General features: G+C 45.5%; 1 protein-coding gene across 1 annotated transcript; it reads left to right on the top strand.

The window, feature by feature from the left end:
* Positions 1–10,418: 10,418 nt before the first annotated feature.
* On the top strand, positions 10,419–14,473 carry TMEM207 (transmembrane protein 207). The gene is made up of 5 exons (XM_053986787.1): positions 10,419–10,520; positions 12,318–12,355; positions 12,776–12,820; positions 13,266–13,405; positions 14,325–14,473. The coding sequence occupies exons 1-5, from the start codon at positions 10,425–10,427 to the stop codon at positions 14,471–14,473; spliced, it is 468 nt and encodes a 155-aa protein (XP_053842762.1). The 5' UTR covers positions 10,419–10,424.
* Positions 14,474–14,759: the final 286 nt, after the last annotated feature.

Here is a 14,759-nt window from a genome sequence, read left to right as displayed (position 1 = left end):
CAGGAAGATGGGTCAATGGGCGAGCTCTGAATAAACAGTAAGAGCTCAAAACTGGAAACAGGGATTGCTTTGCTGAGCACAATTCTGGTGTCCTGGCTCCTACTACAGCCAGAAGAAAGTAAGAGTCATTATGAGTTATGTTTCTTCTGCACTTCTGTTAGTGTGAATCTAGTTTATGCATCATAACAGAAAAGCTTTCCAAAAGATATTGTTCTGCACATTTTCCATAGTGATGTCCAATTTTTCTTCTGAATTATTCTGTTTGGCTCTTGTCCTAAATAATTTCCAGCAGCCTTGGATTTCACAGGGCATTTATACACTTGCTGTAAAATCTTCTGATGAGTCTTAAAAGTTGGATTAAAGGATTTGAAACCCATGAACTACCTGCCAGTTGGCTGACCATGCCTTCCAGCTTCACTCCTTTCTGTTGTTGTTATCAAGCAAATCCTTACACAGAGAATATTTCCAATTTGCCTTGATTATGGCAATGATTCACCAAGTATCTTCTTTGATAAAGACTGAACAATCTCAGGCTGGCCTCCATCAAATCAACAAATTACTCTCATAGGATTGCACAGTCTTGAGGTGTGACCTGATCCTTTCCTCTGAAGCCATTAGAGATGGAAGCACACCTCCAGGTTACTTATTTCATCTCCAGGTGAACTAGTTCATCCTTAGGTTGCTCCATCTGCTTTCCCAGACAAAATAAAGCTGAACTTCACCACATGTTCTCCACTTCCCTTCTTAACAGCTTTTACAGCAGGACTTATCTCTGCTTCTTATTCTGCGAGCGTCACCCTCAGACCAACAAACCAGTCACTTGCTCCTGGCACTCTCCTCTGTCATGGCAGTCCTCTGTGATCCCTCCCTGCTATGGACAATCACATTTTCCAGTGTTTGTGCAGAATAATAGCCTTCCATGGAATCTACGCAGCCCAAACCTTCTTTGTGTTTGGCAAACGTGGCCTTTGTAGCATCACGTGCCCAACAGTCTGCAAACACCAGGCTATGGGCCCCCAGAGGAGTACAGAAAGCCCAGCTAACACTGATTTCAGTGGAGTGGGTCTGTTTTAGTGCAATGCTCCTACTGTTCTGTTGGTTTTTCAGAAAATGACATAAAAATATTCCTAGACATCTTGTGAGCACCAAGAAAACAGGTGTTTTGTCATGGACCACACAAGAGCTTGTTGTTTCCTCTCAGTTTTAATGTAACCACCCATGAATTCTGTTTATAAGGCTTTAGATAGACCACTGTGTTTCCCTTGCTCCATGCTGTCCTCAAGCTCTTCTGGCAGACAGCAGCTCTGTCACAATTGGATGTGATACTGGCACTTACCTTCCATCAAGGAAGATGATTTTCCATAGGGTAATTCCAGATTTATTGAATCAAGCTTTAAAGCTCAAGAGGTAAAGTGGGCTGTATTTTATACAGAAAATGGTTTTCACTGCCAGATGAAATCTTAGGGCAGAGTGTCTAATTTTATATAGCTGCTTGGACATTTCTTCTATCTTGGGATTAATGGTGATGGGGTAATTTAGATTCTGTAGCAACCTGAGATAGCTGGATTTACAGTTATCAGTCCAGCCACTTACAGGCATCTTTGCTTTAATTGAGTTTAGTGCTGTGAAAATGATGAACTTGATGAAGGAAAGCCTTTTCCACTTGCCTTGAGAATAAAGGCCCAGCTGAGGCAGGACCAGCACACTGCCTTCATTGCCAGTGCAGTACCCACAGGTGGGATGGCAGAGTGATGCTGTCTGGGAGTGCTCACAGCCTGTGCAGAGCAGGAGGGAGGTTTGCTGCACTGTGATGCCTGTCCCAGAGTTTGAGCTGAAGCAGAGCAAGGGGTGCTTCTAGACCTGGCAACTCTGTATTCGAGGTGCTTTTGTTTGAATCACCTAATTTCCTAAAGGAAGAGGGTGGTTTGGACACATGACTGATGAACTGATGTCCATCTGTCTGATTCCTCTGGCTCCATAAACTGTCGGCCATTTTTAGCCTGATTTGAATCATCCCAAACCAACTCAAACCTAATCATGACTTCCTACAAGTTAAAAAAAAAAAAAAGTAGTTGACAGATAGAAAAGATAGAACTGTTTATCCTCCCCTGAGGAGGAGGAGGAGGACACATGAAATGCAACAACACTGGGACAATATGAACCTGGAACTGTCAGACTGAGACCTCAAGTGGGAAAGGACCATCTCCCTAGCCAGGACCAGCTTCTCAGCTTTACCCAGTGCATCAGAAATGCCAATCTCCTGCTGTCTCACTCAAAGCCTGGCCACCCTCTCATTTTTCTCACTGTGTTGGCAGGAGATTTGTGAGTACATCACCATGTGCCATTTCAAGCTTCATTTGAATAAGCGTCCCATATAATAGACTTTTATAGCTCTCTTCTGTGAATTCTAAATTAACACAACTAATTAAAATGTTCCAAAGTTTTATGTAAATAACTAATTAGCATTTGAGAAGGAATAGTAAATTCACAGATGGTCATGCTCCACTCAGGGCCCACTGTGCATGGTGTTGGGCCCTTGGTGCAACATCCTGCCTTGGCGGGACTGGACTGCCCAGGGTTCACCCCAAGGATGACCCAGCACCATCCACCCTGCCTGCAGGCTCTGGGAACTCTGCATCTCATGGGATTAGGCCCAATCTCTCTGTCCCCGACATCAGGGCTTGCCAGACTAAGGAGAGCACAGGAGTGTGGATGAGAACATCAAGGAAGAAGAGGTCTGTGCACAAGAGATGAGGTGAGTGTCTGAGCTGTGATTTTCAGTGTTTGTACTGGTGTTGCTGTAAGGATGTTCCCCTAGAAAACCTTCCTCAGGGATACCTTTTAGGAGTAGAAGCTGCTATACTTCACACAACACAGCTGAACCTCAGCACTGCTGGGTTCCAGCCTCAGCACTTCCACTGAGACCCTGGAAGTCCATTCTGTCACACAAACCATGTGCCCACGGACCACAGCTGGGAGTGAAGCTAAGTATTTTCTTCCTCTCTCATAGGATTAGAGCATCTGTAGCACAGTGAAGAGGTGATGCAGGAGTAATACCTTGTAAGAATGGGGAGATTTAAAAAATAGAACTGCATCTATTCTGACTGCCATCCAGGTGGAAGTTGGAAAGTGTCCCTTCTCTGACATCTGGACTCATATGTACCAGGATCCCTACATTTATGCAGCCCATGGCACCCTGCACATCTAAGTGCTGTTGCAGCACAAAAAGGACCCCCACAAATACAAGGAAGGAGTTGGCCAGTTGGAGTTTGCTCTAGAAGATAGATTATCATTAGAGCAAACGAGGAGGGGGAATTCATTTTCCCTTCCTATTGAACAGGTCCTACAGGATTAACCTCACCTGTTCCAAGGGCAGCTCTGACTGTGCATCTTTTGCTCCCAGAGCTGCAAAGACCTGTGGGAGATGGAGGGGTTATAAAAATCTACTTTAGAGTAAGATAAGGGGTTTTGGTATATTTGAGCAGGTCTCTAAGGAGGGGAAATGAGCTTGGGAAGATTCATGTTGCTAGGACAATTTTTCTTGGCCAGGGGGAAATCAAGAAAGCAGAAGCAGGAATCGGTGGGGAAATCAAAGGGTGAGTTAAAAGAAAGGAGTGTGAAGAGCCTGGCTGTTTGTGTTGAAATTATAAACAGGAGAGTGTTTTTCAGATATATTCTTGGGGAAGATGTAAAAGTGGGAGATTAAGTAAAACAGTAAAGCTGTTGAGGGGGAGAAAGGGCTAAGCTAAGCCTTCCTATTGCGTGGTCTTATTTGCAGTCCCTGTCTGCCCTGGAAACTTCCCCCATATCTCTCTCTGTTTATACATGCAGAAAACTTCTGCAGAGTGGGGAGGAAGATGCAAGCTCTCCATCTGGTCTTCCAGACATTGTTTCTCATCCTGGTACCAGCCTGGAGAGGAGGTGAGCACTGAATTGGGTGACCAGAGGGCAGCCTGGCCATGGCACAGGCCTTTGGAGGCTCATGGGGAGGGGAAGCAAACCCTGAGGAGCCTCATTGTCTCATCCTTACCCTGATCCCAGACATGTTGCTACAACATCCTTGGGGAGCACAAGGTGGGTATGTCCACAGCATCTCACCCCAAGCATCAGCTTACTGTTCCTAGGCAGAGCATTTGGAATTTTATCTGTCTCAATAGGAAGCTGGAGAGCAGCCTGCTGATCCCATGTTTCTTGAATCCATAAGTGCTGGTATCAGCCCTCACTAATTCTGGGCACACAGGAGCATGGCTATAGCCTGTTCTGAACTGAATCTGCCTGCAAGGACGAGGGTCTGAAACCACTGCCCTTCCCTGCATGGAGCCCAGGTGGGCTGGGGGTGCTTGGCAGGGGACAGGCTGCACCTGAGGAGCCAACAATTCAAAATAAACCCAGAAAGGGCACCTGGAAGGAATTCAAGATGCATGGCAGGCTGGTAAGCAATCAAGTGTGGTAAAGGTATTTGGATCATCTGAGGAAGGCTTATCATCTTAGGCCGAAATGTTAGCAGGTGCCTACACTTAAGGACAAGCACAGAGTGTTCCTGTGGTGCCTGGAGCCCGGCTGTTGCAGGGGGCACAGAAGGCATGTCCCAGTCCCAGTCCCAGTCCCAGTCCCTGTCCCTGTGCCCACATGACCCCTCTTGCAGAGCAAGCCCCTGGACCACGGGGTTTCCTGCTGAAGAAGCACATGTGCCAGCTGATAATGACCAGCATTCATTTGTATTTCAGCATTCATTGCTAAACGGTTCTGCCTGGAAAATTGCCTTGAAAATGTGTTTCAGGATGTGCCAGATAGTCTCATGCTAATTTCTCAGCCAAAACCTCCCATGTGGTGTCCAATGTGATATCAGTAACTCAGAGGCAGGGGAAAATGAAGCCTCTATTTGGTTTCAAGCAATTTATTCTCTTGTTGTCTTTTTACATCCAGCAGCTAAGTAAATTACAGGGATGAAAATACTAAAGGATTTTAATTTTTTCACTGTAATTTCTTAGCCCCTGGCAACCGAATAATAACCAAAAAAAAAAAAAAGACATATTATGAAAAAGTACTAAAGCCTTACTATAATTTTTAATTATTAAATCAATGTACAATTTTAACTGATTAAAAGTAAGAGGACCTGTTGAAGTACAAAGAAACAGCAGCAGCCTTCAGAGTTCAAGTAGTTGTGATCATCTTCAATTTCATAGTAGAAAATGAAAAGAACAAAATTTCTGCTGGTGATAGCTTTGTATTTCTGGTATACTTAATCTTTCTCTTTTTTCAAGCTGCTTTTAATTCTATCAGCTTTAACTTTAATTCTACTTTTGTGTTTCTTAACTCTTGAGGATTATCCAGCCCTTTGAACTGATTTCTGATACGCTCTGTGTGAGGTACAGTGGTATCTGGAGAGGTTGAGATGAAAGATCTCTTAAACTCTTTTTCCAGGTGGGCTGTAACACACAGAATTTCATGGGTTTTTGGGAAGTCAGTGATAAAACTCAGAATTATCTCACATCCTAATGTCCAAGCTGGAAATAAGAGAAGTCCAACTATCATTCAGGTGCAATAGATCTTAAAATGTAATTCTGAGCTCTGAATTCTCATACAACAAAACAACTGCTAGGCTTACCCAAACCCTGTTATTTTGGCACTTTTATTTTTTTAGGCTCCAATTTGAGTTTTAAAGATAAAACTCAACTTGGAAGAGGAAAGGAAATAGCCACTTCTCTAAACTCTTTCAGCTTCACCCTGCCCCACCACAACACAGCTCTCAGGAAATCACTGCACACTGATTTCTGTGTTTAATGGTGAGAGCAGAATCAGCACCAAAGTCATCAGCACACACAAAATATTTGCTGGAAATACACATTCTCAAAGTGCAAGAATTCCAGAGCAAGAAAGCTCCTGCCTCAGTCCTTTCAGATAAGCTTAATATTTCAGTTGTTACAGTATTTATTTCAGGTGTTCATTATAAGGTTGGAACAGCAGTTTTTGGACAAATCACACTACTTTCTCACAAAACTTCAATATTGGGACTTCAGAGAGTTTTGAAGTTTTGACTTCCCTGGATATATAAACACTTGTGTATTGAGTTCAGTTTTCTGTAGCTCTCGGCATGGGATATGCATGCACATATAGGAGAAATCTTGTATGCATAACCTAGAGGAGATTCCTTTTTCTTTGTCTTCCTGCCAGGCAGAAGCCTTCACTGACCCCATTCTCTGCTGGATTTTCCCTACTGATACACGAAGGCAAACAAAAAGGCTCTCTGGACCATCCAACAAGACGAGGTAGCTGCAGTTGCCTCAGATCTGAGGGGTGACCTCCGAAGCCTCGTTGCTGGGGAGGATGCAGCAGGACAATGCCATCCTTGTTGGCATTCATTTCAATCCGTGCGCCTCTCCTTCCCCTGTGCAGCACATCCCCCGCACAGGCTCACAAAGGGCTGCATTCATCAGGGACCAGCAACTGGGTATAATCCTTTTGAAAGACAACAGGCCGTGCCAGCTCTACCAGGCCTTGGTAAAATGTTCACCCTTCCTCGCTTACTCCAGCCCTGGGCCACCTTGGCTGACTCTTGTGCATGTGGAGGGGTTTGAGGGTCTAAGGACCCACTGAGATGGTTCCATGGGATGGGGAAAGGGCTCCCAGGGTCAGCAAGTTGGAGTGGTTACATCTCGTGTGGGAGCTCGCTGACTTGTGTCCCGGGAGCTGTTTGGTTTCATGCCCACACTCCTCCCACGGACAAGCTGCTGCTCAACCTTGCTGCTCTGGATGGGGTGAACCTTCTTTGCATTTCCAGCCTCAATTTATTCATGGTTGGTTTGCTCTCATTTGTTCCCGTGCCAGCACTGGCCATTAGCTTAAAAAGCTCTCCCCAGTGCTGGATTTAGTCATCTCAGTGTGTGTGTAGGGAACGAGCAGCTCCTTGTGGCTTCCATTTACAGAAGATGAGACCAAAGCTGCTTTAGTTCTCCCGTTGCAGAGAGGAAACACTCAGTCCTCCCCATTGCTTTGGTCTTCTCCTGGGCTAAAATGACTTTGCCTGCTGAGCCATCCCAGGCCAGGCCAGGCCAGGAGGGATCAGGGATCCCAGGCCAGGCCAGGTGCAGCCTGAGGGAGCCTTGATGCCAAGGATGTAGCTGCAGAAGCAAAGACTGAGATGGTCGTGGTGGTGCAGTCAAGTAGGGAGAGGAGAGATCCCAGTGGCCTGGAACTGGAGCAAGAATTGATTGTGGTGGTGATGTGAAAACACTGCAGCATAAAAAAGTGAACACATGCTTAACACTTGCCAGTTGACCTTCATGTAGAGAGTGGGACTGCCCTGATGTTCCTTGTCTCTCATCCACATCTCTGTGTATTCTCCATTCTGTACCATGTCCCACCTCTCCTGCTGCCAGTCTCTTTCTTTTCTTTCTGAGTCTTTGACAGTCTAATTCTGGTCTGTTCTGGGAGGCTGATCAGAACCTAGCAAGGTGATTGCTTTTCCAAAAGTCATCCCCAGCAACCATCAAATGCTCTGAAGGCAGCCTAGGAAGAGCTTGAAATAAGTTTAAGCTGCTAACTGTGCTTACAGGCTGCAAGGTGTTTTATGTGGGCTTCTGTTTGCCAGTGAATTGCCTCCCACTCTTACCAAGATCCAGAAATCCCCAGGATGTTTCCTGAAATGTTGGCTTAATCTAAAAGCATGTCTGAAATTAATTGTATGATACCCAGTGAAACACAGGCTATCAGTTCTAGTGCACACAAATACAGTTTGGAGCCCATTTCCTGAAATTCAGATCCCTGATGCAACCCTGGCCCTCTCAGACTTGACAAGGTAAATCAGCTCCTCCCAAATTCCTCCTGTCTCCCCATCTTGCGCTCCCTTTCATGCCTTTCATGAAACCCAGCAAGAGCCAGCCCCCAGTGGAGGTTTTTGTGGCAACTCTAGAAGTCACCCTCAGAGTGTTCCTAGAGCTGTACATCTTCCCACTGAAAGGACCAGGCACTTTAAGGAAAGCCATAATGGACAGTCATAAATTGCCGAATGTTTCGGTAGCTCCCGTTGCTGCCTGGGAGATGCATTTGTCACCTAGCAACGACATAAGGTGATGAGGAAATAACAGCATGTTAATCTAATGGCCATGAGTTAACATCTATCAGGGAGCAGCCTCCCAAGTCCACCAGGTGAATATAATTGAGGAGGAGAGAGATACCAAACTTTTCATCCAGTAAGTAGAGGAGGAGTCTTCGTGTGTGCGTGCAACTGTGTGCGCATGTATCTCCTCGTGGGGGGATGACAAAAAGCCTGGAGAAATCCCTCAGACTGGAGCTAGCCCTCGGACACAGAGCTGTGTGGAAGATGTGTCTCAGTTTTGCAAAACCCAAAGGCAGCAGTGCCCCAGCAGGCAGGGAGCAGCAGGAGGGTGCCAGCCCACTGTGATTTCAGTTCAAAACCCTTCTGGGTCTTTGGTGTCGAGTCCTGACTGTCTTAGAGCAAGTGCCGAGGCTCTTTATGACATTCATGTATTCAAGCTGCTCAGCTGATCATGGACAGGGAGAGTTTTCCTGCTGAAGCAGCAGCTTTTTTCAGTATTGGAATGACTCCTGAAGCAAAAGACTGGGCTATTCATGGACCCCTGTGGCAGCAGCTCTCTGGCCACGGAGAGAAACACACAAGTTTCTCAGGTGCCTGAGGAAAGTTGTGTGTTTCTCTCTGTGGCCAGAGAGCTACTGTCACAGACCCCCTTTTAGCCAGCTCTCTCTCCTCTTGACATCATTACAGAGAGTGCAGGACAGGCTTCAGAAATTGCCATCATCCCTTGGAATCCTGTATGGGTCCAACCAGCAGAAAACATCAAAGTTTGCCTCAAGACCAGGAGCTGAGCTTGGAATCCTGTATGGGTCCAACCAGCAGAAAACATCAAAGTTTGCCTCAAGACCAGGAGCTGAGCAGTGATAGAATTCAATTCTTTCCCTTTTCTTCTGGAAATAGATCCAGAACAAATGCCACGTGTTATTTTTCAGTACCAGGAGCTCATTGAGGTACCTGCCCCCTGAAATACTGGGGTTGATCCATTTGGTGGCTCTAAATTGAAAGTACCCTGGGTGCTGACATGAGGGAAGTAATTGTGAGAGGAAGAAAACTGAAATTAGTTCAATGATGGATGACCTCATTGAAGCCTGAAATTGTCAGAGTCACATAGTTCCCAGCAAGGCTGTGCACATTTTTATACTGCAGGAGCTTTTTCTTTAAGAAAACAGCTAAGAAATTGGTTTGGCAATTTACTGTTGAGCAGCACTGAAAAGGATTGGTCTGAAGCAGGACAGCATGTTCAGACCATTTATTTTGTGTAGCACATGCACTTAGCACCATTATGAGAGATGCTTTCTCAGCGAGCATCATTTCAGGAGCTCGCCTTTCATTAGTGCTGAGCTGCAAGTAAACATTAGAGAACACCAGGGCTTGGCCTCGGTTTATGCAAAACTTGAACATTAAATAACAAACCCGTGTTGTGCATGTATATCACAGCTGGTTAGATTCTTGACCTTTCAGCTCAAGCAAAGCCACAGAGGTACATCTCAAGAGCAGCTTGGCTTTGTCAATCATTACAGAAGTAATGGCATCCCAACACAATACTTAACTCTGGAGTGACAGCTAAACATATTCATGGCAACACCGTTTGTGTTAAAATCTGGAAGAACCACAGTTAATGGTGCATTTCAGCCACGGGCTGTAAACTTCAGTGACAACCTATTACTGACTGCTGAACAAACTGGGATTGTCCCTTCCAAGGGGATCAGAGCTATGGTGCAGACCATCTTCTACCCCTGTTTAACCACATCACCTGCATGGCTCTATAGGAATTGAATGTGCAGTGAAATTTTGTGTCCCTTGTAAGAAGCATTGGGGATGTATGGGTTGTTTTAAGCTGCATTTTCCTGGCAAGCCCTGACAGCTGCATAACACTGGTACTGGTGGTAAGTCTCAGGCTGGGAAGGGTTTCCTTCATCCTTGGTGCAGGTTTGAGATGGTAGGCACAGTGCACAGGACATGCTTAGAGCTAACTCTGCTTTTTCTGTAATGCCAATATTCCATCTGAAGGCAGCATGCCATGAAATGTGGCCCCACTGCATGGACACCAGTGACTCTATTTATAGCAGGTCCTGTTAAATGCAGCCGTGGGTTAATATGGAACTAAGCCTCAGCAGCAGGAATTTGTGAACAGCTAGGAAAATACCGAAACAACTGCAAGGTGCTGACCTTAAACCAGTGTTCCTTTAACTTCTGGTAGCTGTTTGTGTCCCCGCAAACCCAAATTCCCTCCCTGGCTAGCGGTAATTTCTGAGGCGCAGGAAGCCATTGGGTAACGTGTTCTCTGGCTGCAGGCACGATGTGCAGAGAAGTTTTAAAAGCACCAAATTACAGAGGATAAAACACTGCTGCAAACAAAGCTCTTCCAATGTTTCTCACACTAATGATGCGGAGACGTGGAGCTTTGTATTTAACTTCATGGATCACAGCAGGAACTGGAGTTCTGTGTTTAACCTTCTTCCAGGTAACCAAATCCTTCACTGGGATCAGGCTGATTTTAGGGATTTTGGGAGGGGGAAGGTGCCAATTTTTATATAATTTAGTCATCAGCTTTCTTTTTATATTATTATTTTTTTAATTTTTTTTTTGAGGACCTAATGAATTTGGGGAAGATTTAATGCTCACAAAAATTCCAGTTAATGCAGAGAAAACACTACTGCCTTTGTCCTTTATTCTGTCTGTGGCTATTGAAATGGAAGAGCTTGAGGCTTCAGCAGCACGGGTGGGTGTTTGGCTGCTGTTATAGATTCCTGCCTCAGAGCAGATGCACTTTGCTGCAGTTCAACTACGCTAAGGTGGCTCTGCTGAGCTGGTTTGAAGGATGATAAAAGAGAGGCCAGAGGTTGTCATTCAGCCATGAAGAATACTCAGGGTACATGTAATCACAGCAATCAGCTATCTGCTTTTGACTTGTTATTTAATCATCAGTTGAAATGCAAAAAAACCCAAAATAATTAAAATATTCTGCATCAGGGTGCATGTGTGACATGGCAAATTAGCTCAGTTTCAAAAGGACACGTCTGAAAGAGTTGAAGCTTCTATCTTTTTCTCTATTCCTCATTTGAGTTTCAGCCACTCGTGAAATTTCACAGATAATGCTTTATATGAAAGATTTACTATACCCAAAGACCTCTGGTGAAACTAGGGACTGGAAGGCAGTGTTTGCACAGGATCAGACACATTATAGAGATCTCGGGGGGATGTCTTGCTGTTTACAGTGGCTTGAGCTTTGCATAACAAAAAGAACCTGTTAATTAGAGATTTTAAAAGAGATTTTTCAGTTATGCATATTTGATACAAATTTCTAGTTCAGAACAGAGCCTTCCAGTTTGACTCAAAGTCAAAAATCTCTAAGTATTTGGGATATATGCAGAGGGAAATCCAAAGTAATTATTTACAAATTACATTCTAATAGTTTTTTTCCGAGAAACTAATCTAAATTCCTCTATCTTGTTCATTCTGATTTCCAGTGTTATCACAATTCTATTTCTGATATGAATTTTTTTGTAGCAACATTGGGCAACTGTAATAACACACCTAACACCAGTCAGCCAAAAGAATCTATTGAATTGGATTCAATTATACTGATGAACTGCTCTGGTTACTTTTTGCACAGATAATATGAAACTGAGGCTATGATCAACAAGGCTTGCAAAAATAAACTGGCTTAAGCTGAGAATAGAAAATATACCTGAAAAACAAGTTTCAGGTTCACATATTTGCAATACCTGAAACCTGACTCTGGGAATGATGCACCACTACTATCTGAAAATAGGAAAATTCTGGGTAGAGCACACTTCTGGTCAAAACAACTCCAATTTACTGCTCCATTACAATTAGCTCCCCCAAAAAAATGAGCCACAGAACAAGAATGTGGTTATGAGCATTTTCAGCAGGTATTTCTGAATAGCAAAGCCCAGTTCAGCAAGCAGGTCTCAGACTCCAGCTGGTGTTTCCCTGCTCTTGTCTTTCCCTCTTTCACATCAAAAGGAATGCTTTCTCCTTGGCCTAGCTTTCATCTGCAAGCTATTGAATTTATTGAGCTCTTGGTGAGGTTCTCTGCTGGTTTCGATTTGGGCTGGCTCAAAGCAGAGACCCACAGAGCCAGATCCCTAAGGAGAGGTCTGCTTTCAACCCTGCAGGATCAGCACTTGTTTTGTTCTTCCCCTCCAACTTCCCACTCTAAGAACAGTAATTATACTGGTAAATTGTAAAAAAACAAAACATACCTGCCCTCTCTGATTTACATGTGTGTTTTCAGTCAGCAGACTCTGGGTCGGACTGTGAGCTTGGCGAGAGGTGAGTGTGGCTTCATTCTCTCACCCATGGCTGCCCCCACCCCAGGCTCTTTCAGGGGTGCTGTGCTCCTGCCTGGCACACCAGCACAGCAGAGGAATGAGGAATTCCAGGACAAGGTCATTTAGGGTTGGGGCTTTTTTCCAAAAGAGAAAATAGAGGCTGGCAACCCTTTGGGTTTTCAGCAAGAACGCTGGTGGCAGGTGCCAGTGTTGAAAGGCAAACAAGTGGCACTCTGCTTCTTGCATCATCTGCATTGCTCCCATCTACATAGAGAAATTTTTAATGCTCCCTTCATGGAAGAAAACTTCTCAATCTTCTGCTTACTGATGGTGCTTGTCTTTGTGTTGGTAGGTGTGCTGGGGTGGGTACAGCGGCCCCCTCACGCTGGACTGGAAGTCCTTTTTATTCTTCCCTTTTTAGGTGCATTGGACAGAGCGATGAAAACTTTAGCAGCTGGTATGTGTGGTAAGTTTCAGATCTGCTTTAAGGGGAAAAACTGGCAAATAATATTCTTTGATGGATATATGGAGAGAAAGGCATTAAGAGAGACTGATAGCTAGAGAGTATTGCTCCTGGGCTGTCCCTGTGTTCTGTCTTTACAAACTAATGGAAACCATTTATCCATATCCTCCTCACTGTACGCTGACAACTGAGCTGGGAAAAAACGATGGATTGTGTCAGGGAGAAATGTTTGAATTTCCAGCCAGCAGTTGCTGCTGAGCACTCAGGAGTGAGACATTGGTTTCTGGGGACTTTGATCATGTCCAGTGTGCTGGTGGGGAGACCACAACATTTAACGGCTATTCGCAAAGATGTTAATGAATATGTTAATTTGAAGACATGCAGCCATCTGTCGGTGCTGCCCGCAGATGGTGACAGTACTGTTCCTCCCCTGCTGCCTCTGCCTTAGGTTCCTGGTGTTGTTTTTCCTGGCCGTGCTCCTGTCCTGCGGGATCTGCTGCTGCCTGCAGTGCTGGCTGAAGCGGCGGAGCTGCCTCCCCCGACGCACCATGGCTGTCTTTGCCCTCAGCAGCTCAGATGCCTTTTGTGGTTAGTCCTGTCCCTGCTGCAAGGTCCTGCTGGCCCTGGTGGCCTTCCTGTGGCTCATCCATAACCCAGTAAAAAGCAGTCAGGCTTGGGAGCTGGGATGCAGCCAGGGGCTGTATTGCTGGTGAACAATGGGGTGCCCAGCTCTGGCATCTTGGGGACATGTTCAGACCATGGACTGGGGGGCTGAAGCCACACCCACTTTTCACTGAGCCATACCTTGGTGCTGTCCCTGTGTGTCCATGTGTCCTAAAGGTGCCTAGCTGGGACTTGGCCAGGCAAACACTGGAGGTGTGTGGGACTTTCTCATCGGTGCCAGGCCATTCACTATAGGCTCTGGGGTCAGGCTGCCCTTTCCAGCGTGTGTCCTTCATTTCTCACAGGCAAAACTGTACTGGTCTAACTCGAGGCATCCCAGTACAGCTTGACTGGCTAACACACCCTGGTCTGTCAAAAGATTGTCGTGGTGGGTGCTGTTCATTGTGGCAGCCACCCTCAACATTTCCCCAGGAGCACCCAGATTTTGAGGACTGGGCTATAATGACTGTGTAGCAAACAGAACTGATCTGGAGTATGGCCAGCAGCATCAGCAGGCTGAGCCAGACAACATCCCTCCAAGAAAAATAAAGCTTGTTTATTAGGCTAAGCCCTTCCCAGAGGACATATTACCTGCTTTCTGGGTGGTCATAGACAGTGTCTCCACAGGGAGGACCCACCCAAACCAACCCAAATTCCTCTGTCCCAACTTCTTGTATCTGGAGTTTGTGGTGAAAGACTTTATGATGCCATCCTTCAAAAATTACGTCCGTGCCTTTCTTGTTTCCAAGTGGTTTGGCAGCTGCTCCTGGGCTCACCCCTCTCACTCCCACACTTGCCCTTCACGCCTGTCTGCTGTACAGTTGTGACTTTGCTTTTTCCCCAGCTACTGAAGCACCTCCGTGCCCATTCTCTGGATCCCTGAGCCCCTGCATGACTGCAGAGGTTTCCTCTTCTCCTGTCCCATGCTTCAGCCCTGGGGGAACTGAATTGCCTCCATCTTACGAGGATGTTATGAAGGAAAACAAGCTCTAGACACCACATGTTGGCTTTCAGTGATCCTACTTGGTTCATCAGAGATCTTCCATCGTGCCAAAGGGGTGTGAGATCAAATCAGCCATTTCCACAGGCTGGCTGAGAGACTGAAAAGCAGCACATATTTCATCTGAACCTGAAAGACAAGACTAAATCCAACAGAATAAATGCCAAAAGTTTGTGTTGAATCTGTCATAGGAGTTCAGCTTGACATTTTGATATCTCTGGATTTCAAGAAACTTCTTCAAAGGCCTGTCTGCATTTGGGGTTTCTGGCTCAGCCTCTA

The sequence above is a fragment of the Vidua macroura genome, chromosome 10 (genome assembly GCF_024509145.1).
Source record: "Vidua macroura isolate BioBank_ID:100142 chromosome 10, ASM2450914v1, whole genome shotgun sequence".
Lineage (NCBI taxonomy): Eukaryota > Metazoa > Chordata > Aves > Passeriformes > Viduidae > Vidua > Vidua macroura.
This window is presented reverse-complemented; position numbering and strand designations above follow the sequence as displayed.